General features: G+C 41.9%; 1 protein-coding gene across 11 annotated transcripts in view; it reads right to left on the bottom strand.

Annotated features, from left to right (window-relative positions):
- The window catches only part of dmxl1 (Dmx like 1), a 52,726-nt gene extending 28,433 nt beyond the window's left edge, over positions 1 to 24,293 (bottom strand). For 6 of the 11 annotated variants that reach the window (XR_004213080.1, XM_031856774.1, XM_031856780.1 and 3 more), the window contains exons 1-21: positions 23,923 to 24,293; positions 21,889 to 22,123; positions 19,768 to 19,893; positions 16,456 to 16,533; positions 15,858 to 15,936; positions 15,609 to 15,759; positions 15,221 to 15,287; positions 14,752 to 14,936; positions 14,162 to 14,381; positions 10,448 to 10,631; positions 9,724 to 9,900; positions 9,311 to 9,552; positions 6,352 to 7,069; positions 5,907 to 6,028; positions 5,482 to 5,571; positions 4,956 to 5,058; positions 4,692 to 4,811; positions 4,130 to 4,348; positions 2,271 to 3,505; positions 1,761 to 2,019; positions 270 to 403 (exon numbers count right to left, since the gene is read on the bottom strand). Coding sequence is in view for 10 of the 11 variants with exons in the window: in XM_031856774.1 (XP_031712634.1) it covers positions 270 to 403; positions 1,761 to 2,019; positions 2,271 to 3,505; positions 4,130 to 4,348; positions 4,692 to 4,811; positions 4,956 to 5,058; positions 5,482 to 5,571; positions 5,907 to 6,028; positions 6,352 to 7,069; positions 9,311 to 9,552; positions 9,724 to 9,900; positions 10,448 to 10,631; positions 14,162 to 14,381; positions 14,752 to 14,936; positions 15,221 to 15,287; positions 15,609 to 15,759; positions 15,858 to 15,936; positions 16,456 to 16,533; positions 19,768 to 19,893; positions 21,889 to 21,975 (4,596 nt within the window). In the remaining variant the exon portion in view is untranslated. The remainder of the gene's footprint in view (positions 1 to 269; positions 404 to 1,760; positions 2,020 to 2,270; positions 3,506 to 4,129; positions 4,349 to 4,691; positions 4,812 to 4,955; positions 5,059 to 5,481; positions 5,572 to 5,906; positions 6,029 to 6,351; positions 7,070 to 9,310; positions 9,553 to 9,723; positions 9,901 to 10,447; positions 10,632 to 14,161; positions 14,382 to 14,751; positions 14,937 to 15,220; positions 15,288 to 15,608; positions 15,760 to 15,857; positions 15,937 to 16,455; positions 16,534 to 19,767; positions 19,894 to 21,888; positions 22,124 to 23,922) is intronic. The other 5 variants (XM_031856776.1, XM_031856783.1, XM_031856784.1 and 2 more) reach the window with 2 other exon arrangements.
- Between the last annotated feature and the right edge of the window lie 329 nt (positions 24,294 to 24,622).

The following is a 24,622-nucleotide window of genomic DNA, read 5'->3' as shown; positions in this document are numbered from 1 at the left end:
ACACACACACACACACACACACACACACACACACACACACACACACACACACACACACACACACACACACACACACACACACACACACACACACAGGCTTTTCCAAATGTGTCAACTTTTTTGAAAACATCTAGAGACCTGATTGAGCATAGACATGCACCGTTGTGCATGTCTATGATTCACACAGGAATAGCAAAAGATACAGAAATGTTGCTGTCCAATTTTAGAGAAATTCTCTTTTAACCAAACATAAGCCAACAGAAACCGACCTTGTTCCCTTTTTCCTCTTGATCGTCTTCCAGGGGGTCCAGGTCCCCAATGGTGGGTGTTTGAAAGAGCTCATCATAAACATCAGTGTGACTGGAACCATGTCCACTATCTCCACTCACACTGCTCACTTTATCTGTAGGGGGACATAAAAGAGAGCGAAATGACACAAGACATGCATTTCATAAGAGACATGCAGAAAAATAATCCCCTCCAGCTGGAGAGATGGCAGAATAAATTAAAATACCGAAGAGCAGGACGTTTTTTATCTGTTTAAAAGTTTCTGCTTTCATTCTTCTCACTTCGTATCCCCAGAGAAACAATGAGGAAAAACAAGAAGACCAAAGAGTCGGATATTATTCTCAGTCTATTACACCTTGAGGCAGGGTGGCTTTTCCCCTGTAAATACAGTTTCCCTGTTTTTGTTTGTGTACTTTGTTTTTGTCAATCTGACAAAGCTTAACAGTTTCAAAGTTACACATTTAAACAATAATCAACATTCTACTGCATTTTATCAAGCTGATATCCACCAGTGCAGTCTTTTAAGGTTAGCATTGTCCAATATCTCAAAGCATCTCTACCTCCCAAGAATGACATTTGTTTCAACTGATTTGGTTTTCAAAGAGAGGTTTAGCTCTAGCTTTATGTTCAGGGCTGATATTACCCGATGAAGTAAAAGAAAACGACAACAACAAAACACTTAAGGAGAGGCTTTTGTAGCCTGAAGCTGAGTACATTTCTTGCTTTAAAAAAAAAATGGAAATTAAAGCAATGAAGTATACTTTGCCCATTTTTGCTTGGCTGATTGTCATTTTCCAACTTGTTGTCATATTTCTAGTACTTTGCTTTAATTGGCCTTTGATAAAGCTGGGGAAGGCAGTTTTCTGGGAAAGGCAAAATAAAAAACATTTAAAAAAAAGCACCAGAATTTGGAAATTCAGCCCTTATCCTGCAGCTCACCCCTCTGTCTTAAGCCCCTCCCACCAGACGATCAGGGGTATATGCATGCGCTTCATACCGTATCCTGAGTACTAGTCATTCATTTTAAAAAGGCGATTATGATCCCTATGCCGTTATATAGCGGTTTTGTTTGCAAACTTGTGGGCCTGTAAAGCTTTTTGAAAGGACATACCGTGATTTGAGCCTCGGCTAGCTACACACATGAACTTGAATTAGCTGCAGCTGTGAGCCATTGGCTACGGCTAACAGAACTTTTTCTACAGGATATTCCGCCGTTGAATCCGGCTTTCCCCATCTGAAGGGACGTGCCCACACATCTGCATTTGTAGAGCAGCCGATAGGAGGTGCAGACGTCTAGTTCTCTCTTAGAGCACTTGAATTATAATACGCTGAGATGTTATTATGGACTCATGTAATGACGCCCCCCCCAAAAAACTGCCTACCCAAGCCTTTAAGTACCACTGAAATAAAGTTGACTATTTTCTACTCACTACTGAATAATAGTGTGCTAAAACCACATGTTGTATACCAACCAGGTTTTGGTGATGTATCCTCATCGGCTGCCAGCAGGGCGTACAGAGGCAGGGGAGGGACGGAGCTTATCTCCGTGTAGTCGGGGGCGGAGTTCTCTGCTTTGCTGAACATCTTGCGATCCCTGGCGGTGCTTCCTCCAGCGCTGATTGTTCGAGAGCGCACACGTTTCTCAGGATTGGTGGTGCTGTCTTTAAGGGCCACAGTTTCTCCAGCAATGCATTTCACCAGGTGGGACAGGATGGCTTTGGCGCGGTGAACCTTAAGATAAGACACATTTTATTACACATTTATATTTCAAACATAAATCACAACAATTGATTTTTTGGCAAATGTAATCCCTTGTAAACGTATTGGTGCACTTACCTTCAGCTTCAAACCTTAAAAAAATGTAATCAACAGACAAAACTGACGTGTCATTTCAATTAGAGACCGTGCTTAAATTAAAGAAATGTATCTAATTAGAAAAGTAACATAGTATAGACTGTAAATAACATATTTCTTTAACTAACCTTCCCTAGATCCATGAGCTCCAGTAACTGTACAGGATGGTACTGAGGCAGAGTGGGAAAGAGTTGGTGAGCTGCTTCGAAAAGCCCAGAATCTTCCATCTCGACAGGCAGGTCATAAGCTGTTCTCTTCCCACTGAGTTTCTGAGCCAGGCTCATCATTGATCTTGTCAGGGCCTTTTTGGGAGGGGCCAGTGAAGACATGGGGGCCCCGGAGCTGAGACCGTCCTCCTGGCTCTGCCTGATGGCTGAGATTATAGAGGAGACGCTGCTGCTGATGTCTGTGTCTGCAATCGGGGCATTGGGTTTGGATGGTGCTGGGGGCTGCCACTGGGAGTAGACGTGCATCTCACAGTCCATGCCGACCACCAAGATCCCATCTCTTACCCAGGAGAGGGAGACTGGAATGGGTAACGAGCCTTCGACAGAGGAGACCAGATCGACTGATTGAATCAGGACCAGGTGCGACGAGCTCTGGTCTCTACTGGCATCGGATGTCAAAACGAGTTCTGGAGGCTTCCCAGAGAGACGGCCGTACATATAAATCTTTGTCCCAATACCAACAGTCAGAACATGTGACCCATCTTCTTGGGAGACCCAGTCCAAATGAACCAGGCTCCTACTAGTAGAACCAGGAAAGTCATCATTAGGTACAGGGAAGTCTGGGTTACCTGGAATATTGGCACTTCCGGTTGTGGGATCCGTGCCGTCCAGGACTATGGTCTGCTCTAGATTCCACTGTGAACCACCGGTGGACTCGCACTGGAAGATGTCAATGTGGACCGATGGCCCCCTGCTGTTTGCTGCGTTGGGGCTTAGAGTGAGATTTGGGCAAGACTGTACAGTCAGGGTTGGGGTCAGGTGGGTGTTGTTGTTGTTGTGCACATAAGGGGAGGAAGACAGGGTAGGAGGAGAACCCAATAGTTGGAGAGAGTTTAGGTAAGGTGTTGAGTTCAGAGGTGCGTTTGGTGTCTGCTTGTAGGCAACTGCAATCCGTCCAGAGTGGCAGCAGCTGACCTCTATGGGACGACCTTGCACGCTTACTGCGCTGCTGTTGGGAAGCATCTCCTCCACCAGCAGAGGCCACTCCTCCCACTGGTAAACCAAGCTGTCCATACTGGAAGGCTCTGTCGCGATGATATTACACCTCCAGAAGCGCACCTTCCCATCGGAACAGGAAGTAGCAAGGAGGTAGGGCACACGATCAGCTGGCAGAGAACACGACGCGCTCAAGTGACCTGGGAAGAGACGATACACTGTTAGGGAAGGACGTTTTTCTCTTTATTCTAAAATGCGATATCTTATCACACTTCAGTGAATGTCTTTGAATCGATTCAAAAGGTTTTTTCGCTTTTTATGCCGTGCAGATGGCAACACAAGCACAGTTTATAAACAGGCTAAAGTCATCTAGAACTGAGGCAAAACAGTAGTTGTTGCATGGTTAAAAAAAATCTTGTCTTCCAGATATTTTGTAGGCTTTCTAAAATTACAGGAGGTGAAAAACATTCATTTTGAGCACAATAGAATAATTTCAAAAAAATTCCACGGTGCCAATGAAAATTGTTGAAAAAATATCCTGGTTTGTTTGTCAAAAAAGAAATGTCACTACTTTCCTGAAAAGGTAGCCCCAATCAATGTTTTCAATAGTTTTCTATGGAAATGTTTCCATGGCAGCATAACAATTTGCACCTTTGTCAATACTGGTGTTGGTAAATACCTCAGAGGTAATAATTGCTTTATCTGTGTTCTGGTATTGGACTGGCATACTTGCCCGGATGGAATGCCTTGTGCTGTGCTCAGGGACTGTGTTCATAGACCTATGTCATTTGTGTGTGAGTGTGTTTGCCTTCATTGTTCCTCACCTGCTGAGGGTGTAACACTGATGGCTTCTACCCCTTCAGGCAGAGCCATCTCTTGGCTATATAGCCTGTGTGTTGTGAGGCTGAGGCGGCAGGCACTTTGCAGGTTGGAAGTGCAGGGTTTACTCTTCGGAGCTACTGGAGAACCGAACGTGTCAAAGCTAAACGTAGAGCTGTTCATGGAAGAAGCTGTGGTCCCGTCTATCTCCTTCGTGGTCTCTTCTGTGGTGACAGGAAGAGGGAAATAACATTTAGAAAAGCTGAAGTTCCTCCCAAATGATTTTTTTAAAAACATTACTTTGTGACAGACACTGAATTAAAGTAATCTGCTTCGAGGAGTCCATAAGTATATTCTGTAGTGTGTTCAAAAACAACTACAAATTCTACATGGTCAAAACTAAATAAAAAAAAAAAAATCTCCAGAACTAATGGTCACCACAATTATTTTTGACTTCCAGTTCTTGGGCAAAAACTGTCTTACTGTCAGTTATTTTATTTGACGGTAAATACAATTTTTTTTCCCCCACACCCTGTGAACTTTAAGTCTTTTGTTCAAAGTACCCACCGATGGTGATGGGTCGAGCAGCAAGATGAAGATGCCACATGTGGAGGAGCGAGCGACCTGTCGGGGTCAATTCGACCACAACAAGGAAAAACCGTGCCGAGAACGTCGCCTTGCTGGAGGCTGCAGGGAAAAAAAAACAGACGCACACAGAATATTAATGAACAGGGCGGCTGTAAATGTGTTTGAAGGTGGTGCAAAGGTTTGGTATCAAACCTCGAGAATATACACATGTATAAGTAGTTGTAAAAATGATTTTGTCCATACCAGTGTGAGGAGGATCAGGAGGTTGCTGTGTGCTCTCTGTTCTCTCACTGCCGAGGATCAGATCCTCCTCAAACACGTGCAGGAGCTGGGTCTCCTTCCCCTGCTGTGGAGGACAACAGCAGCCATTATGAAACTACATTCGATGCAGACACTAAACATGCTTCCTCCACTGTGGAGCTGATATGCAGACGCACTTCTAAAACAGACACGACAAGTGTTAATGTAACACAAACATGCACATGTGATGTGCACGCTCGCACACCCACACTAAACCGGCCTGAGGGGATGAGAGAAGGTTTTTATTATGTCATGGTTGACCTTTCACAGAAGTCTACTGCAGACTTTATGCTACCAAATACCAATGGTCCAGAATTAAACTGTGGCTTTTAAATATGTTACAGTTCATATATGCTTTATTTCAGAGGAGACGTTCATGTTAATGACCTTTTCATCAAAGATGTTTACAGTGTCTGCCTACTGTCAGAGAGAGAGTTAGTGAAATGAGTTTCTCTCTATGTATACTTACAAAGTCAGTAATGGTATCCAGCTCTATAATACACCCTGGTTTGGCTGTGGATTGCTGACTGATGATGTTAAACACCTCCCCAACATATTTCTAAAGAGAAACAAACATAATATAGTCACATTATTAGGGCATTTACGTCAAAACATACAATCAGTGAGTCAATTGTGCTTCAGAAAATGAGAAAAATGTAACTACTATCTCTGCTGCCATTGTCATAAATAAATCATAAAAACTAAATATCAACCGTCACTTCGTGCTGGATTCTGTAATTAACACTAAATAAGTGATCAACAATATATTATTGCCTCACTGATTCTTTAACGTCCAAGCGGACACCGATTTGTTGTTTTGGGTGTGGTTAAAAAATAGTCACTGTGATGCCGACTATACCCTGCAGAGTTTGAGAATCCTATTTAATGACTTACTGATATCTCCGGATTGGAGAGCTCACTTAGGAGTTTCTTAGCTTCAATAACAGCCTGATACAGCCTGAGTGAGTGGCCGTCACTTGCTACGAAGCAGGCGCTGGGAGAGTTACAGTACACACCTAAATAAAGAAAGGAGGACAGAAAAACAGAGTCAGATAAACTATGTATACCCCGGAAACTATGTTATTAGTGAGATACTATTTGGATATTTAAAGCCCTCATGGATCTGTTCTAAAAACTATATCAATGGGGATTTGGTCTAATTTCCCAAAGCTAGTCTCATTTAATCATATTTATTCAGTAAATATAATTTCATTCATATTACTGAACCAAAATAGCTGTTTGGTAAACAAAAGAAAGAGACAAACTTAAATGGCTAAATTGCAGAGTATCCCCTGTCGCTTTAAAAAATATCTCAACAACAAAACAATATTTTTCTCACCTAAACAGCTGCTGGGAATGAATGTGGGCAGCCAGGCTACTTGAGCAAACGCTGATGCATGGAGGGAATTGATCCGAGCTAGCTCGGAGACCCCTCCAGACAAAGACAGCGGGCCGACAGGGTCCACTCTCCATAAAATCAGTTCACTGTAGATTGCGTTGGGGTCCTGAGTCACTGCACCCAGGGATCCCCGGCTGGGTCGTGACCCCCGGGGCGGAAATGATGGATGAGAGAAACCACAGGAGTAGGCGTCCGGAGGGGCCAGGATGCTGTCTGCCTCTGGCGTCCTCAAGGCGTTGTGGTGCGAGGTGGTGAGGAGCAGAGGCAGTAATGAGTGACAGGCCAGGTCCTTGAGGTGGAAGCGGTGGCCACAGTACCTCGACTTGTGCGAGACGCTGAGCACAGTGGAGAAAGCGGAGTCCTCTGCGAAGCCGACTGCCCACTGGTTCAGGGAGCCATCAGCGTGTTTGGAAATCATGAGGACGTTGGGGGTGAAGATGCTTAGTCGGAGACTGCTGCTGGGTGCAGCTTTTCCTTGACCCCCGTAGCTTATCAGAGCAGATTTGGTTTGAGGCAGTGTGCTCCCAGGTGGCCGCTGTCTGCCATGTTGGATGGCCAGATCCACGTTCTTGTTGCAGGCATACATGACCACACTGTGGCTCAAGGAGATTGCATCACCTGCAGGGAACGCTACAGGTATACGGGACACGAACGACACCTGAGAGAGAAAGAAAGACATCGAAGCAATGAAATCTAGAGCAAGTGGAATGTTCGTGATAAGAATGGCTCAGTCAATCAAGTAATTGTAATTTAACTTTAAATAAGCGTACATTAGGAAACAGCTGGGGTTCAATGTGAACATGGTAATGACAGACGGCACTGAAGATCAAGAGGTCATTTTAGAAAAGGGTTAGCTACAAAACAAAGAGCGAAAACTCTCCTTTTCTCCATTCAGAAATTAAATGATAATGATTTGAAATACTGATGCTGATGATGATAATAATAATAATAATAATAATAATACCAGGATCCTCTCTGTTTTATCAAATTGAAGCAGTCAGGCCTACTCAACCTGAATGCCAATTAAACCGTGGATTCTTTTAGCCGCCTTGCTTGAGTGACTAACTGCCACGTCACGAGGCTCTCATTATTTCACCACTAATAAAATGCATCAAGAGACTTATGAATTTGATATGAAGTCACGCATAATTGGAATATAATTGTCTAAACGCCTGGATGAGAAGTCATTAAAACAACTGGACCATCACAGCTGCCAAAATGATTTACAACCCTTTTGAGAAGACATGAATTATTTCCCCGAGAAAGAAGTTGTGAATACAAACGAGAGCGACCCAGTAAAAGTCTGCTTAGTATACAATGTTAATTTAATTGTAAAGGAGAAAAAATAACATTTGCTTTACTGTAGTTTCCCCATCATAACACTATGCATTTCATTATCAATCTTGAGGGATTAAGTTTGTTCATAAAACATCTACAAATTTAAAAAAAACAAAAAAAACAAAAAAAAACACTTATCTGCAGGGCAAAAAGGAGGTATTCACACTTTTGGGCTCCAAATAAATAGTTTATCATTTTCTCTTTTCAAGGCAATGCTTCAATCTACAAGATCTTCCTCAGACAAGTGTGAAGGAGAAAAAAACAGCCATTTCTTGAAGCGGCAGTAATCTACGAGAAGCTTCCTTCAGCCCATTGTTGTCCGTGTACTGACCTGAGGCCTGTACTACGAAGCAGCATTTGGGGTTAGCGAGGTAACGTCAGAGTTAACTCTAAGGTTTCCAGTCCTACGACAGTGGTTCCAATGCTGAACACCTAACCTAGCAGGTTATGTTCGAGATAAGCGATCAACTCGTATAAAAGTCCCGCCTACCGACCAATCAGAGATTGGTACGTGGGTTGTAAATTATTACTTCACAAATATTAAGAAGTTAAAGTCATAATCCAGACTAAAAGACAGTTAGACTGCAGAAAAGACAGCCGTCAATAAATTGCTGACTGTGTGAATGTGTAAATGAACAGATTTATATTGGCACTGCTTCATCTAGAGCAAGATAGATCTGACTATAATTATCCGTGTGTATTCTGTAAAATGAATGTCTGGCAGATGTGTCATTATGGCGTGTGGCAATTTTTTAGCCGTATTCTTTCAGCTGCAACGTCTTACCAACTGTCCTTCCTTCATTTATCAGTTTAAACTGTTACTTTCAGCCTGAATTATGTGTTTAACTTCTTCATATTTCTCTGATATTATAGTTTCCTCTTTTGTAAAATGTGCCTCTCTGCTTACAGCGTACTTGTCCATGTTTGCGATTGGTCAAATGCTGCAAACACCGCCCCATTTATGTAACCATGCTCTCAGCCGGATTGAGAAATCCTGAGTTGATCTAATGAGTTGATGACCAGCTTCGTAGGACCGTTTTGCTGGATTGCGGTTGTTAGGGTTCATTAAACCTGATAACCAAAAGATATTCTGGGTATGTAGCACTGGCTTTGTAGCACAGGCCCTTAGAGACTGTCGAGGGCTACTCGTGGTCACTGAGGTTTGTTTTGTCACATTCGAGGACATTTGCTTCTGCATGATGCCCGTTTAATATAATGAATGAAATACAGGGGAATAAATAAACTAAGAGTGTTTGTCTCCAGAGCAAATCATCTATTGAGTGTTTGAGGGTTATTTATTTGTGCTTCAAAATGTAACAATCAGAAAAAAACCTCAGCTCTCTCGCGTAATCTCTCCCTCTTTCTCCTTGGCTATTTTTTTATTTTTAAATGAGTCAAGAAGCCTAACTTTACTTTGAATGTTATCAAAATGACGAGAAATGCTCCCTTGTCCCGGCAGTTGAACCACAACGAGTACCTCAGAAGGTTCCTAGTCCCTGGTGAAAGCTCCTGCGGTCGAAAAGTGGATGAAAAACATAAACCACATCAACAGTGAACGTACCTGAGCTTGTCTGAACATGCCTGGCTGGTATTCATCCAACCAGTCGACGTGCCAGACTAAAAGAGAGCCGTCCATGGGATGGATACTGAACAACATGTCTGCCCCTTTATTCCACTCTTCTAACAGCACGTCCACCTGGTGCTTCACGGCTGCCAGAGGAAGCTCTGCAGCCTCAGGTCCCTGCGAGTCACTTGGCCTGCTTCTATCATCTTCCTCATCAAAGTTATCCTCATCGTCAGGCACTGGAAGAGAATGCAAATCATAGTGCCCACGTGTAAATTCAGAAAATCAGTGTGAAAGACTAATGCAATATGTAACGGTCCGGCTATTAGAACGCAGTATAGTTTCCACAGTGTTATTCCAGCATCATATACATGCCGCTTCAAACGCCTGATCCAAACATTTTTCCGTACCTTCATGGGAGCATTCCTCCTGTTGCTCCAGGCTGCCTCGGAGCTGCTGCAAGAAGACCTCCATAGCTAAAGTGAAATGAAGCTCTTTGTTGTTGAGCCAGTGGACGGTGAACGGACCTCCAGGTTCCTCATCATCCACAGAACTCAGAGAGGAGATGGAGGGCAGCAGAGGAATGTCTGTGATAAAGACCATAAGAGATGAAGAGGGTTAGGTTGAGAAAAAGAAGGCAAAGAATACGAGAGATTTAAGTTACATTACATTTGGGGCAAGCGGGAGTAAAATGAACTTTCATGAATATTAGCATGGTTTGAAGTGTGCTAAAATGAAATTCAAGCATTCACATACCATTCTACAAGACTTCTCCGCCTCAGGGCTGAAGAAATCTACAAGGTCTGCCCCACAATTCATGCTTAAGCAAGTTAAGTTAATTCATGCAAGTTAAACTGACGTTAAATAAACAAGCTCGGGCAATTTACAAATTGCACCATTTTTTGCCATAGGAGTTACAACCCTCCGACCTCCAGCTGATTTTATTCAAGCAGAGCGAACTATATGCTTCCTCTGTGGTTTAGGAATAACTAATATGTTGCAATACTGGAGGTGTCTACGTTCTCTCCTTCCTCTTTAAGAAGCACCATCTTGTAGCTTCAAATTCTTCACTTGATTTGGAGAGTTTGTTTGGTTTCTCAACTCGTCACAGAAAGTAATGTGTTTGAGTCTAACCTGTGGCCGGGTTGATGCTGGCAGCGATGTGGAAGTGGCAGAGAGCGTTGGCATGCGACACGCTGCTGCTGCTGCTCCTCTTGTGGCTGTAGTGCCGGCTCTGATGGTGAGGCAGGCAGCCAGTCAGAGACGGCTGCGGGACGTCCCGGTAAAAGGAGCCGTGCAATGATTCTTGAAAGTTCAACTGTAAGGGAAAACATTCATTATTCACGTTAGATAATCAATAGACAAAGTTGAATGAGACAATGAGAGCTTGCATGAATCTCCAGAGAGATTTGGATGTTCTTAAATGACTTTGTTCTGGAGGGTGGGGCGGGATTGTTAGACACCACATTTCAGTTCTCAGCCAGAGCTGCTCTGCTTTGGTGAACAGGTGCATGTCTTTGGGATGGGAATTTAATTCAATGTTATAGATGCTTAAACAACATTTAGGTTAACTGCCCAATTTAGACGTTGACCGTTAGTGAATTGTTTTGATAGTTTGGAGCAATAAAAAGCCAATTTACCGGCGATAAACAACCAATAAATCTGAATGAAGCATCTCTGACGCTATTACAGTACTTACTGATGAACTGTTGAACTTAGCATCCAAGTCAAAGTAATAATATATAAATAAATACATTTTGATGAAGACATTAAACTCAATATAATTTATAGCCAAAAAAAAAAAAGCCTGCATGAATCTGAAACAACATCAAACTAACCATCAGAAATCTAGGTGAAGGCCCTTTTTACTGTTTGAGAGAGAGAAGTGACAGTTTATCACCGTGACACCAGCTGGAGTTTATCACGCGTTTTACTTCTGTCGGCTACTTTTGCATACGACCATTTTTAATTAACCATTTTCTGAGACTGGCTTCTGTGGCTTCTGTCTGGCCATGTTTAGGCTACTTCTGTTACGTTGTTAAACGCCACTATAGCAAAGCATTAATGTTTGTGCATATTCCCGGGGTGAGGAGGATCCTATGGTGTCATTTCATTACATGAATGGCTGGACTATTTGAAAAAGAGAACATTGAATTGGAAATTTAAAGCAACAGGTGAATGATTTATTTTCCTCCCTGTCTTGTATTGGAACAAAGAGCTCATAGTGTTGTGTTAAATATTCAAGATATAACTTTTGTGGGGAGAAATGAACTGAAAACGGATCAGACACGACATCGCATCACTTGCCGCAAAATCAGCAGCTCACTGGGACTGCAACGGTTAAGCCCACATGTTCTAAGTTTTTATGTAGTGGAGAAAAGAGAATCTCAGTCAACATTAAAAAACGTAATTCAAAGTCCGTCGAGCAATTATGGGTGGAGCACACTGAGAGGAGTGTAATTAAAGTTAAACTGTATTTGGTACTTGTGTTCTGTAATTTCTTTTATTTCTGTTGTTTTGCAGTAACATGTAAAGTGTATACTTCGAAACTTGAGCCTCTGTTAATGCTAACGACAAGGTTTTAAACTGCAACAGCAGTCAGGATAAAGCATCTCAAGGTTCATGGAGATTATTTAACATAACGATGGGTTTCATTTCCACAGATTTTATGCAGCATGAGTAATGTAATAGAGCTGCAGTTTCTCCAAGTATTATTGAGATGCATGTGCTCATCACAACCGCAAAGAAGTCCTTAGTCAAATATGTATAACATCTGTATTTTAACTCACAAAGCAGTACGAAGCTACGGAGGCGCAATGCATAACGAGATACCTCAAAATCCTGCAAGAAGCTCTCATATACTCAGTGGTGGAATGTAACCAAGTACAATTACTTGTTATTTACTTAAATGATTCCATTTTACGCTATTTAATAATTCTACTGCACAAAATTTTGGAAGCCAATAATAATAATTATGCATCATTGTAGATGAAGCGCCCCAGCAGTATACACACTAATTACAAATAAGACCCACCGTTCCCTGCTGCGACATTAAAGTGATGAACACAGTAATGCATCAATGATAATACTCCAATTATATAATATATATTATTCAAAAAAAAAAGCAACTCTGCATTATGAGTACTTTGTATATGTTGATGCTAATAATTTAGTAAGTAAATCTTTTCTCAGAATTATCGAGATGATTATCTCAATAATTTAGAAAAACAGGGCAAAATTTTCTCAAGTGAATGCATAACATTCCATACAAAGTATATACGAATCATTTTGAATGGTATAATATGTAGAAAATGAGATTGTGGTGGAAATCCCATATCACCGTCTCCTGAGGAGGCTCTCAAACAACATCCTTATCTATAAACTTTGGGTTTAAATCATCCTCGTTGATTTTGTGAGGCACCTTGAACTGTTCATCCCACCCTGAGGCATCACATTAAAATAGAGTTTAAAATGGGGATATATTAGTTTCGCCCATCCATTCAGTTTTGTAGGGAGAGAGAGAGTAACCTCAGACTGGATCATGCAGCACAGACTGATATTTTAATGAATAATTCCGCACGCGTACTCTTACAGACTCTCCTCGAGGCACAGTGGGGAAATTAGCATACCTATTTTTCCTGTAATCTAATGAGCCCTGAGCTCTGTAAGTGCCAGTGAGATCCACAACCATTTTAATGTCCATATCAAAATGGATGTCAAGTATTGTGTTTGAGGACCAGCTAGGCTGTCAGCGACCCCGCAAATCACAGAAGACCCCTCCATCACAGATGTGAACTAACAGCAGCTAAATGAAACAGAAAAACAGGCAGCAAAAGTTAAAGTTGTAATTTTGAGGTGTTCCACAGATTACAGAAAGGAGGCCGATATTCTTCACTGACGCTCGTCTTAAACCTCGTAAGCTTCAAAAACCACCTTCATGTCTGATAGCCAATTCAGTTTCTCTTTTAACTCCACTCAGCCGCCTTTTCTTCTTCTTCTTCTATCTCAGCCTCCCTTTTTGTTCCCCCATCTCTGCAGCACCCGGGTGTCCTTCATTAGCAGGAGTGAAAATACAGAAGACCAGAGATCACAGCATTTGTGCCTTTTATTTCTCCACTATTAGTAAAATTAGGTCGATTCTCTTGGCATTTTGGAACCAACAGACAATATTCTCATGATTACAGATTTAAAAATAATGCTTTCTGACAGAATAAAGTTGTTTTGCCTGCAGCGAGCACTCCTTTGATCTACGTTATTCAGCTTCTGTGTACATTTGTCAATTTTAACCTAACCATGTGCAGGTAAATCTACAAACTGATAATGCCACTGAGAATTATTACACATCATTATAGAAAACTGTATAATTTTAAGTTCTCTTTTATGGTGTGATTTGGGTTCTAATGATCAACTTCCTGCTCTCTTCTTAAATAAATGTATGTAGTTATTATATTTAGTAAGATACACGCTCACTTTGTTAGACACACGCATTTAATACAACTGCCCAGAACTCAATTCTCCCTTAAAGATAATGTTTCGTTTTTCAGGTCATTTTGGCAACTGAAGTTAAAGTGCTGTGGAATTAAACCAGATTATGTTCGAGAGAGAACATTTTGTCCACCTCATTTGTATTAATATGGGTAGACTAAATTATTAATAGTATTCAATATCATGCAAAACAATTCAACCAAACTACAGCCTCTGAAATGACAATAAAGTTGAAGCAACACCTCTCTAAAACCTTCATGAAAGTAGAATTTACTGCATTTGTTTTAGCTAGTTGTACCAAAATAAAAAAAAAAAGAAAAAAAAAAAAAAAAGAAAAAAAAAAAAAAGAGAACAAAAACCTACATTAGAGTAGCTCACTTCTTGTGCCATCCTTCCGTGCAACTTCCCATTGCAGGTGTTGCTAGAGGGGGGGCCACCACATCTGGGTGCGTCACCGTGTTGGCCAGAAGCGTGGTTATTTGGGTAACCCGACAGGAGGCCGTCACCCGGCAGGAGCGTCTCCGCCCAGAGCCGACACACGCTGTCCTTACAGCAGGTGAGCAGGACGTTACACGCCGCGCCTCTGTTAGGAGAGACGAAGGAAGGATGTCAGCAATGATTTTCATCATCTAATGTGCTGATAACAGACAGCAGAAACGCCTTCAGTGAGATAAACTGAAGTAAAAGGTCAGAAAGTGAAGATTAGAAAGAGTCGCAATGACACTGGTGACAAAGAAGATGTCTGAACCTCATCTCTTCTGATTTACTTAAAAGGAAAATGTTAAAACAATTAGAATAGGTGGAATAAGGGACAATGTTTTATTATTGCAATCAATTATTGACAGGCTGTTCTCACTTGTGTCAGCTTAGGTCAAACTGAACTAACTGAGAAAATATATGAATCATGGCTGCGGCGAGGCGGCTGTGAAATGTTGCCTTGACAGCGTCCGTACCGCGGCATGTACTTGCTGGTCTTCCTCCATGAGAAGCCAGTAACGGAGCGGGGATGGGCCAGGTAGACAAAGGAGAAGGCCAGGTCTCCCTGGAAACAGTCACTGGGTTCTGGAGGTGTGAAGAGTCTGGAAACACCCAGCTTCCACTTCGTGGTGTTGTACCAGACCTTCACCAGGCAGTCATCCTGAGGAGGAGAGATAGAATTGATACCACGCTGTTGAATGTGCCATTGCAAGCTAGAGCCATCGGGTTGTAGGCAACAAACACCAAAGGAGGTACTGGTCAGTTGCTTTACAATTACTCTCAAGCTTACAGCGTTTGGCTGTATCAATGCGAGTAGGCAATGAATGTACACATAAACTTGTATCCACATAATAATATATACTGCTATAATGCTGCTTCTCTGTCTGATTAATGTCGTGCATATGACTTTAGAGAACTTGAAATCCTGCTAAAAGCTTGACTTACCCAACCAGCAGTAGCAAAGAATTCCCCATCAGGAGAGAACTTCATTAGACTGACTTGAGATGCCATCCTTCAACAAAGATATGTATTCATATTTTTAATACTCGTTTCTTTTCAGATATAAAATATGTAGTAAATAATGGCTACTGTTTAGGGCAGATTATAATATGTTGAAATTAATCAATTACAACTAAATTCAAAGTCGGATGCATTACAGATATCAAAAAATATTAAGCTGGTTTCACTAAATTGTCCATTTAGCACATAACTAAAAATAGTGTTGACAACAAGTTATAACCAGTTTGAGTACATTTAAATAATGAAAAGGCAAGCAACTCAATCCCCATGTTAGAGAGCTTTGTGTGCAGATTTGGTTCTAATCAGTTCTTACTTGCTCTGCCAGATGCACATCCAGGCAGAACGAGTCTCTCTCGTGGTCGTTTCTGTCTGCGTTCCCCCGTCCTCAGCTTCATCTTCATCTTTCACTCCAGCAACAGTGGACCATAACTGGAGGCTACTAGAGCCAGTTAAGAGCATGCTGCCTGGATACACAGAAACACATTCAAAGACATGTCTTGCATCATACAAGGATATAATTGCATATATTGTTACATTTAGAGAGAACTTTGTATTAACCTACCTGTGGGGTGCCAGGCCAGGTTCCGCACCATAGACTTTAATACAAACTGACCGGTCTTCTGCCATTGGCAGTTCAACTTCTGTACAAAAACAAATAGATATTTAAAAAAAAAAAAACTGTGACAGATTAAGAAATAAATCATTTAATTGAGTCCCTTGTATCAGTAGTTACAACTGCATAACAAGAACCAACAGTGAAGTGGATCACATGTGAGCCACATGTGATCAGCAGCTGTAATACAGGAACTTCTGCAATGAAAGAGGTACCGAGTCGTATCTAATGTTTCCATTCCTTATGACTACTCTTGGACTTCTCTAACAATAGAAGGCCATTCAACACCGACATCACAAACGTCTGCACCCAGTATAGAACAGGAATAAACAGTAAAATGTGACAGTGACTTTATATAATATTTAAGGAAGAATGTGCATGTGTTTGAATTATTAGCTCTTCCCCTGGTAGCTTTCCGATGACTTTTAATATTCTGCTCCATTTCAAATATCAAGAGAACGTTGTTGAAAGAGAAAGAAAACCTTGTTTTTCAGGATGATCTTAATACATGCATGACTGTGACCTGAAGACAACGTTGGCAACTCACAGTCAGTGAAGTGTCTTTCTGATCTGGATGCTGAACGGGCTCAAAGACGCACACGATGCTTCCATAGGAAGCTGCAATCTGTCAGCAGGAACAAGGCAACATGTTAAATATCAACACATGTTTTCTGATAGAGTGAGAAGGTGTCACTGAAAACATCTGCAAGAATCACAAATTACTCCGCATATTGTATTACAATTCTAAAACCGTCAAATTATTGTCAATTGCATTTAAACTAAAACTACAAAATATACAAAAATACAACCTTTTCTTGCAAAATGAATGACGTTAAAGTTTTGAAATACTACTAACTTTAAGATTTAGACAGTAAATAATCAGTGTAGGTCCTTATTCAAGATCCTGCTTGGGAGCAAACAAACAAATCTAAAGTTAATTATATAAACCATGACATATGAATGAGTGAAGTACCTGGAAAAAAAAAAATAAAAATACCTTGAGGATATAACAACCCAGTGTTTAGTCTACATCGACTTGTCTGCCGTATGCACACCTCCCGTTCACGCACTGCTTAGGGCTAAATGCTCGAGTGCTTTCCATGGGAGCCACAGTCACAATGTTAAACAGACTGAATGGAGGAAATGTCTGAGACAGTGAACACAACTAACAAGCTTAATAAGGTCAGGGTCCTGGATAATACAAGCTTGTCTCTATTGGGGAAAATAATATGCCGACTGTCACTGAATGAATGCCGTGAGAGGAGCGAGTCACAGTCACACACACACACACTCACCAATGCGCATCTAATCGACGCACGCGCACACACACACACACACACACACACACACACACACACACACCATCACATGCACAAAGCACAGTCTCAAAAAATCTTTTGAGACAGCCAATGGCTCATGGCATGATGATACATAAGGAAACCGTTTTTGGGAAACAGTCCACGTTCAATCAAATTCCAGTGGAGAGCAAAATGTAACACGTCTACGCTGTATAACAAACAGTATGCATGTAATATAAAGTATGAGACTTTATGCGAGCAGCAAAAAGGGAAAAAATGTGAGTTGCATAGAACTGAATATCCTTTTTTTGTGTTATAATGACGACTATTCTTTGGTCAGATTTTCATAACACCCCAGCTGGATGATTATGTTATGCTCCAATTTGAGCAATGTCCCACAATAATGTGGTAATGTTTAATTTGGACTAATTACACCTTCAATGTAATGATTAAGGAAAATACATGTTTCATTGCATGCTTACAAAATGCATCTGAAGTGCCAACATACAGGTGTGCAGAACTAAGCTGTGAAAACTAACAGCATTGCAAATATCACAGCGTGAAGAGGTGGAACCGACTGAGCATGCTTAAGGGAGAATCTAGACCACACTGGGGGCATGCGAGGTTACTTCTGACCCGACTGAATTGGATTAAACATCACATGACATGACATGAGGAGAATGGTGAAGGATTTGGTGTGCACATTTTCTCTCTCATTTTAATGAAATCTGGTGTTGCTCCCTGCAGTTTTAACAAGACTGCCACCATCCCCAATTAAAAAATAAACTCAAATTACAGTGATGGGCTGGCAATAATGACTTCCGCCTTTAATAGATATAATATTGCCTTAAAAATAATCTCCCACAGTCATTAATAACGACCCAGTAGAAGTGAGTGGCGGTGTATTTTCTCTCTACTTCTTATTTTGCTGTGTTGGGGACATTTTGGGGCGTCAGCAAACAGCCTGTGGACCCCATGTGGGGATGGAACCCCCAGTCAATAAGCAGGGTGTGCAGCACGCTCTGATTCCCAGGTAGAAACACGCAGCTTTGTGACGCACAGAGGCGACAGAGGGGTTGTTACATCGCAGGGTGTTTTAAGGTGCTTCTGTTTGTATGCGTTTCTCCTGTCAGTCTCTCCACTGTGTGGCGCTGTGTTGGACTGTGTCAGTGACTGAGCTGAGATCCGGACACCCAGCAGGATGAAGTGTGCCTTGGGCTGCATTCATTCATAATCCGGCACCTTCCCACAGGTTTGTGAGGAGGTGCGGATGTGTTTATTTGTGCTTTAGAACGTCACTGCCGTGATACAATCAGAAGGTGACGTTTCATTCTTCTGATTCACGGCTTTGTTCTCACTATCACCGGCCTCTCTTTTCATTCGCTCTCTAGCTCGCTTGACCACTGATGTGCTCTCTCTCTCTCTCTCTCTCTCTCTCACTCGCTTCTTCGTTCGTTCAGCTGGAGAGGAAAGTTTTAAACTCTGTGTTTACTAACAGAAACTGACAATGTAACATATTATAGTAATTACAAATGTATGAAGGTGTTGTAATACTGGAATTCTCCTTTTTTATTTGATTGCAGCATCGTTACTCAGTAACTAAGAGGAATCGTGAGTACAGTGACTGTAGCTTCCATTAAAAAAGACAAACGGCACTATATCAAGTTTGAGTAAGTACGTGATATAGTCGTAACTTTCTCCTTGTAATCAATGCCACGGATATTAAAACAATACAAGCAAGCTGGTATAATTATTATAAACAAACTGCAGAGATTTAGCGCAGACATTGCATAGATTCAGATCTGATCTTTTACGGTTAGCTTTTACGGCTAGCTTTTACAGCATCACTCTATAAAAAGGTAAAGGTCCAAAACTCCAGCAGAAACTACTCAAAGAACCCAAAGCAGCTCGAGCTGGGCTATCAGCGGTTCAACTAGCGCCAGCAAGTTCTGTATCTCGACTAGTCCTGTAGTCCCACTTGAACCCATTTTGGGGTCATTAAAGGGCTTATCAGTGGCATTACATCAGCGAATGTGCCTGCTGTACAACTACTGGATCTACAGGGTGAATTTCTTTCTCACTGCAAGTTGATGACAGGAAGCGAAAGTTCATTAAAACAGACTTTGACGTTTACATTCTAAAACTAAATCTGAGCACAGAGTCCTGGACATTTTAGCGGCGTTTGGGCGAGATTCATCAGATCGATACGATTCTGCCGACACTGAACTGAGCCCGACTACCACACATTCCCCCCCAGATTGTGTGGTCATTCAAATAAAACGAGGCAAAAAGGAAGGAGAACCGTACGTCATTGTGCAGTTTGATCTCTTTCAAACCAATGAACGGCATTAAAACATTGGGTATGAATTATATTATGGTGGCAACATTTTCTGGAGCAAATTCTTTACCTCCCATTGATCTACAATACAATTAAATATTTTACCTTCCCAGTGATAACAGATACACATTAATTTAAACTGCAATGTTTGTGCTCAACAAAAATAGAATGGTTTTTCAGTCTGAGGGCCCAACATGAGAGAACACCACTCCATTACTCTTACCTGTCCACCCTGCAGTGAGCAGTCGACACAGCAGACCTGGATGTTGCCATGTTTGGCCCCTGGGATGATCTGCAGTCGCTCAAAGTCACTGCCCAAAATCACCACGTCACAACCTGACGCATAGGCCTATCGGGAGACAGGGAGGGGAGAGAGAGATGAAGAGGACACTCGGATCCACGCAGAAAGGATTGCATGAAGGGGTCACTTTAACGTCACTTGTCCTGGAGCCGGTGTGGCCGCATCAAACAACCGACGTACGACAGCTCTGGAGCACAAGCAGATAAGAGTAGAATTCAATGCTCTATTTCTGTGGCTCTCAGAGGGAGATCTTCACATGAGCTGTGATTCACCGTGACTCTGTCTCCTTCACAAGAGGACGGGCGAACAGAAATAGTTGTCCTATTGATCCACTCTCTGAATAGCATCGCGGCAGTATCTCACAGAGTTGCCGTTGAGATCACAGAGTGCAAAAGCAGTCAGCGGTGTGCCTTTGTATTTCAGACACACAGTCCTAAGACCTTCAGGACGTCCTGCTGTCCAGAGATGTGCTTCTGCACTTTTAAGCATGACCTAAAAATGATATATCAGTTAACATCACACAATGACATAAGCTACATTATAATGCAGTTAGCATTGAAAAAATAAAGCATTTGATCGCACCAACACATCCCTATCTGTTATAGGTACGATGGAGGGAGCTCTTTGAGGAACAAAGAGAAGGAAGAAAGTAACGCATAACATAAATTGCAACTTGGCAAAAGCCTCGGTCTGAACACAGAAATCGAGGTGCTCCTAATCATTCCATCCACAGCTAATCACGTGCGTCTGTAGTGCGGACCTCCGCTCTGCACTCTGGGGGTGGAGAATGTGATGGTGCAGAAAGCAAATATGAAATATTGAGCAACATTTGATTTGAGATATTAACTGGCGTATGTCTTTCACAATTGAGAAGTGCTTATGGAATAGTTAAGGCTCACTAGCACGAGCACAAATAACACTGCTTATGATAAAGTGGATCTATATGTAATGTGTGATATTGAGATCATTATACATAGGATACCTCTCACATTTAATTTCTACCATCTGTGTCGCCAATTTCCCATCTCCATAGTGTTCGTGCGTATGGATCAGAGTTTCCGTACAGGTGTGCACATTCTCCTGTCAAGTTGTTTTTTATAAATCAAAACTTTTGCGTGGGAAGTGGGGTTTGCCTCTTTCAGGCCCCCAGCCTCCTGCTGGTTCAGTACCCTCCCTACCCAGTGACTTAATCCTAGGTTGTCTCCTGCAGTGCTTTACAATGGAGGTGTGCTACCTCGCCTGACAGAAAGACACCTACATCATCTAGGGAAAAGGAGTAGACCTTATATTTCACACAGAAAGTGCCATGTTTAATGAGCATAGCTACTGTTTAGGCTGTCATCTACTCAGCCAAGGCTTAATCCAGAAGCAAAGCAGAAGCAATTCAACATCGTGTGTATGATGACCAAGCAGAAAGGGGCACTGACATTTTCATCCAGCTCAATCTTTCAAATTCACTGTTAATTTTAACAATGCTGTTTTTAAGACAAAAAAAGAGAAACATTCCGTGCAAATACATTATTCATATAACCGACATTAAACATATCAATGCATCCAGTGCCACATACAACACCATTTTGAGAATAATTGTCATGCAAAGTTAGCAGTGAGTAAGAGTAATGAGAGCTCTTTTTTGTTCACAACAAAAAAACTGCCACATAAAGAAAAATATTTATTTTAATAGTGATAGCTCTGAAGTGCAAAATGTTTCTTTAAAAAAGGTATGAAACAGGGATACTGAACGTTCTTGTCCCGGGGGCCACTTTTGCAAAATGACATGAGGCTAGGGGCCAGTAAGTAACATCCAGGCTTTAGCCTGGACCTCTGTCGTGGGGGATCCTCCCCTGGCACTTTTTAATAAACAAGCCATGTTACTTATTTTGAGGCTCTCTTTTTTGCACCCTGGCACCTTATTGACAATAAAAGTACCAAAAAAATGTTTAACCCCTAACCCTAACACAATGTAAATCTATTTATTCTTATTGTGTATTAGGAAAAGGTCACCTGGCCACCAAGCCCCGTGTAGAGCCTGAAATATCTTACCGTGAATGGCACATTGTTGACACTCCCTACAGAGAAACAATTGTCTCCGGGGTTGACAGCTCCTGTGAGGACCTGATGGAGATTCATGACTCTTATTTATAGACCCCTTGTGTTCCTTTCTGCTCTCTCCCTTCTCAGAACGCCCTCCCACTCCAGGTGAGATTCACGGGAAACCATGGGAAGGACGTGTTCATCTTCGCCTGTGATTTCACTTCAGTGTCTCTACAGGATTGCTCTATGGAAGAGGAGGAGGGCAGAGACAAAAACAGAGATGTAAACAGAGAATGTTTTGGTTCAGTATGCGTCCTGTCTAGAGCATATTACTATCTCCTGGATATTGACTGCAAATTGATTCAACGCTCAGCATGTGGGATGTTATTAAGGAGGAAATAGATGAACTGCATAAGGTTTCTGTTGAATTATATTGTGGGCATACAGAGCCTCAAGTGTTCCTTAACCTTTTCTGCACTAGTCAAAAACTGCATGAAGTTTGCCTCACAATGGGACCATTGAATGCAAACATACCGGTAGTATTGTGAGAGGACTCACTGCAAATAAGTATCAAACCTATTCGGCACACAGACAGCTGAAAATGGCGTCAAAGCTCACTTGATCTTAGTTGCTTATCTTAAAACCCATGCCACTCGTGTCAGCTGGTTATCATCAAGGGTTCTTTCACCGAGAATCAAACGTAGTCAGCTTCTTTATTGACAAACTAATTAGTATGTATAGGAATCAGGTAGAAAAAACCAAAGGTAAATATGAGGGAGGGCTTACAGGGAACTACACAGGACACAGGAGAAGAAAGGCGATGCTATAGTAGCCGATGACGCACAAGTTCAGTGTTGCATAATCCCTGGAGGGCAAGAATTTCTAGCCGCTTTTGTTCACTGCCCAGGTGGAAACTATTGTCATGTGTATTCAATAAAGAGGCAACTGTATGACTGCAATAGCTAGACTTTGTAATGCATTACAATTTGAGTGGGTATCAACAGATAACACCAGCACTGTCTTAAGAAATATATACTGCAATTACAGTATTTCACTTCCGTTTGCTGGTCCAACAGACATTAAAAGGCCATTTTTAAAAGGGTGCAGGGCAGGTGTCTGTGAGCCAAGTGACTCACCACCAGTCTCACTTACACCTTTATTTCACTTCAGGTCAGTCTCCTTTGTTTTACAACTTGTTTTACAACTTGTTTTACAGGGTTCGTCCACTAAACTTTGTTGCAGGAAGAGATGCATCGATACTGTTACGGTTATCGCCTCAATAATGACTTAAGTAGCTGTATTGATGTGTTAACTTGTTAGATTTCGTTTTAGAAAGTTAAGAAAGCTAAACTTAAGTAAAGCCTGTTGTAAGCTTACACATAAAAGTATGATTCCAGTCACTTCCACACAGTGAGGCATCCCGCTTATTAATTAAACACTGGTATTGGATCGGAACCAGTATAGGCCGATGTCCTAAGCACAAGTATCGCATGGAGGGACAGTTGAGTCATCTGACATACACAAAATAAAACATCACGTCTCCAGAAGCCTCCAGGCTAGCTATTTCACTTTTGGGGCGCAAGGTACTTCACTTATCATCATTTCAAACGTTACATCACAGTATAATATATTTCCAACAAGTGGGAAACAATGTCAAAATGTGGTCTGCCACATGAATACAAAGTGCAGCATTACATTTAGGATAGTTTATGACAGGAGAACATGTGAGTTGTGTTCTCCGTGCTGCGGCGACTCACGTGATAGCGTTTCACACACCAGCACTCAAAACACACCGATTGACACCACGTCTGACTAACTCTGTGACACCCGTATGGATCGGACACACAGCTGCTTAAGTATCTCACTGATTTTAAGCAAACACTTCATACATTAGCTAACGCTAACTACCCGTGTTTTCAGTCGTCGAATCCTGACGCTAACTTAGCTGTCAAGTTTAGCTAACGATGATAGTCATCTGCAGTTCAGTTTGTAACAGAAACACCGTAACACGAGCAGTGTTAGAGACAGTAATACTCTACTTACCTCGTGTAGCTACTTTGTAACATGTCCTGTAGATACAGCGAAAACAGATATCCCTAACAAGCTCCTGTCTCTGATGAATGTAGCTCTCCAATGTTAAACGTTACGTCTCCTTAGTTAGCAGGCGTTAGCGCCTACTAGCTTGTGGAGCTCTCTTTTAGCGAGCTCCTGAGCTAGACGGCTAGCTGCTACGTTAGGTCACTTATGGCACACACGCAGCGCCTGACAACCTCTGCTCGCTAAGACGAGTAGCTTTATAAACACTTCTCAAAGTGCTAACCACACGAATGAGCCGACATCTCCCCGAGGTCAGCAAATGAAACGCTTCCAAAGGGGAAGCTTTTCCTTATGTTGAAGATGTCATGATTATGACCGCTTCGCTGCAATGCATTGTGGTCCTTGTAGTTGCGTTGTGACATCAGCGCGAGGCCTACAGGCTTGCAGTGAACGCGTCAGGTGCAGCTGCATTGCACTTTATTTGCAGTAGCCTATGTGGATGAGGAGGACTTTGCCCAACCTTCCCAAGGCTACCTTGCTCTAATAAATAATTACAGTGTGAAAATGTGGAGAAATATAAATCCTAGACTACTTTAACAGTGACCTTAAAGGGGTGAACATAGCTTTTTGTAACCACCATTTAACCCATCGGCAGTGTCAAGATGAGCAACCAGCACATGTGAACTAAGTAAACACCAGTGGCGGC

This window comes from Anarrhichthys ocellatus, unplaced genomic scaffold, assembly GCF_004355925.1.
Source record: "Anarrhichthys ocellatus isolate YVR2014 unplaced genomic scaffold, GSC_Weel_1.0 scaffold17, whole genome shotgun sequence".
NCBI classification, from domain to species: domain Eukaryota; kingdom Metazoa; phylum Chordata; class Actinopteri; order Perciformes; family Anarhichadidae; genus Anarrhichthys; species Anarrhichthys ocellatus.
This window is presented reverse-complemented; position numbering and strand designations above follow the sequence as displayed.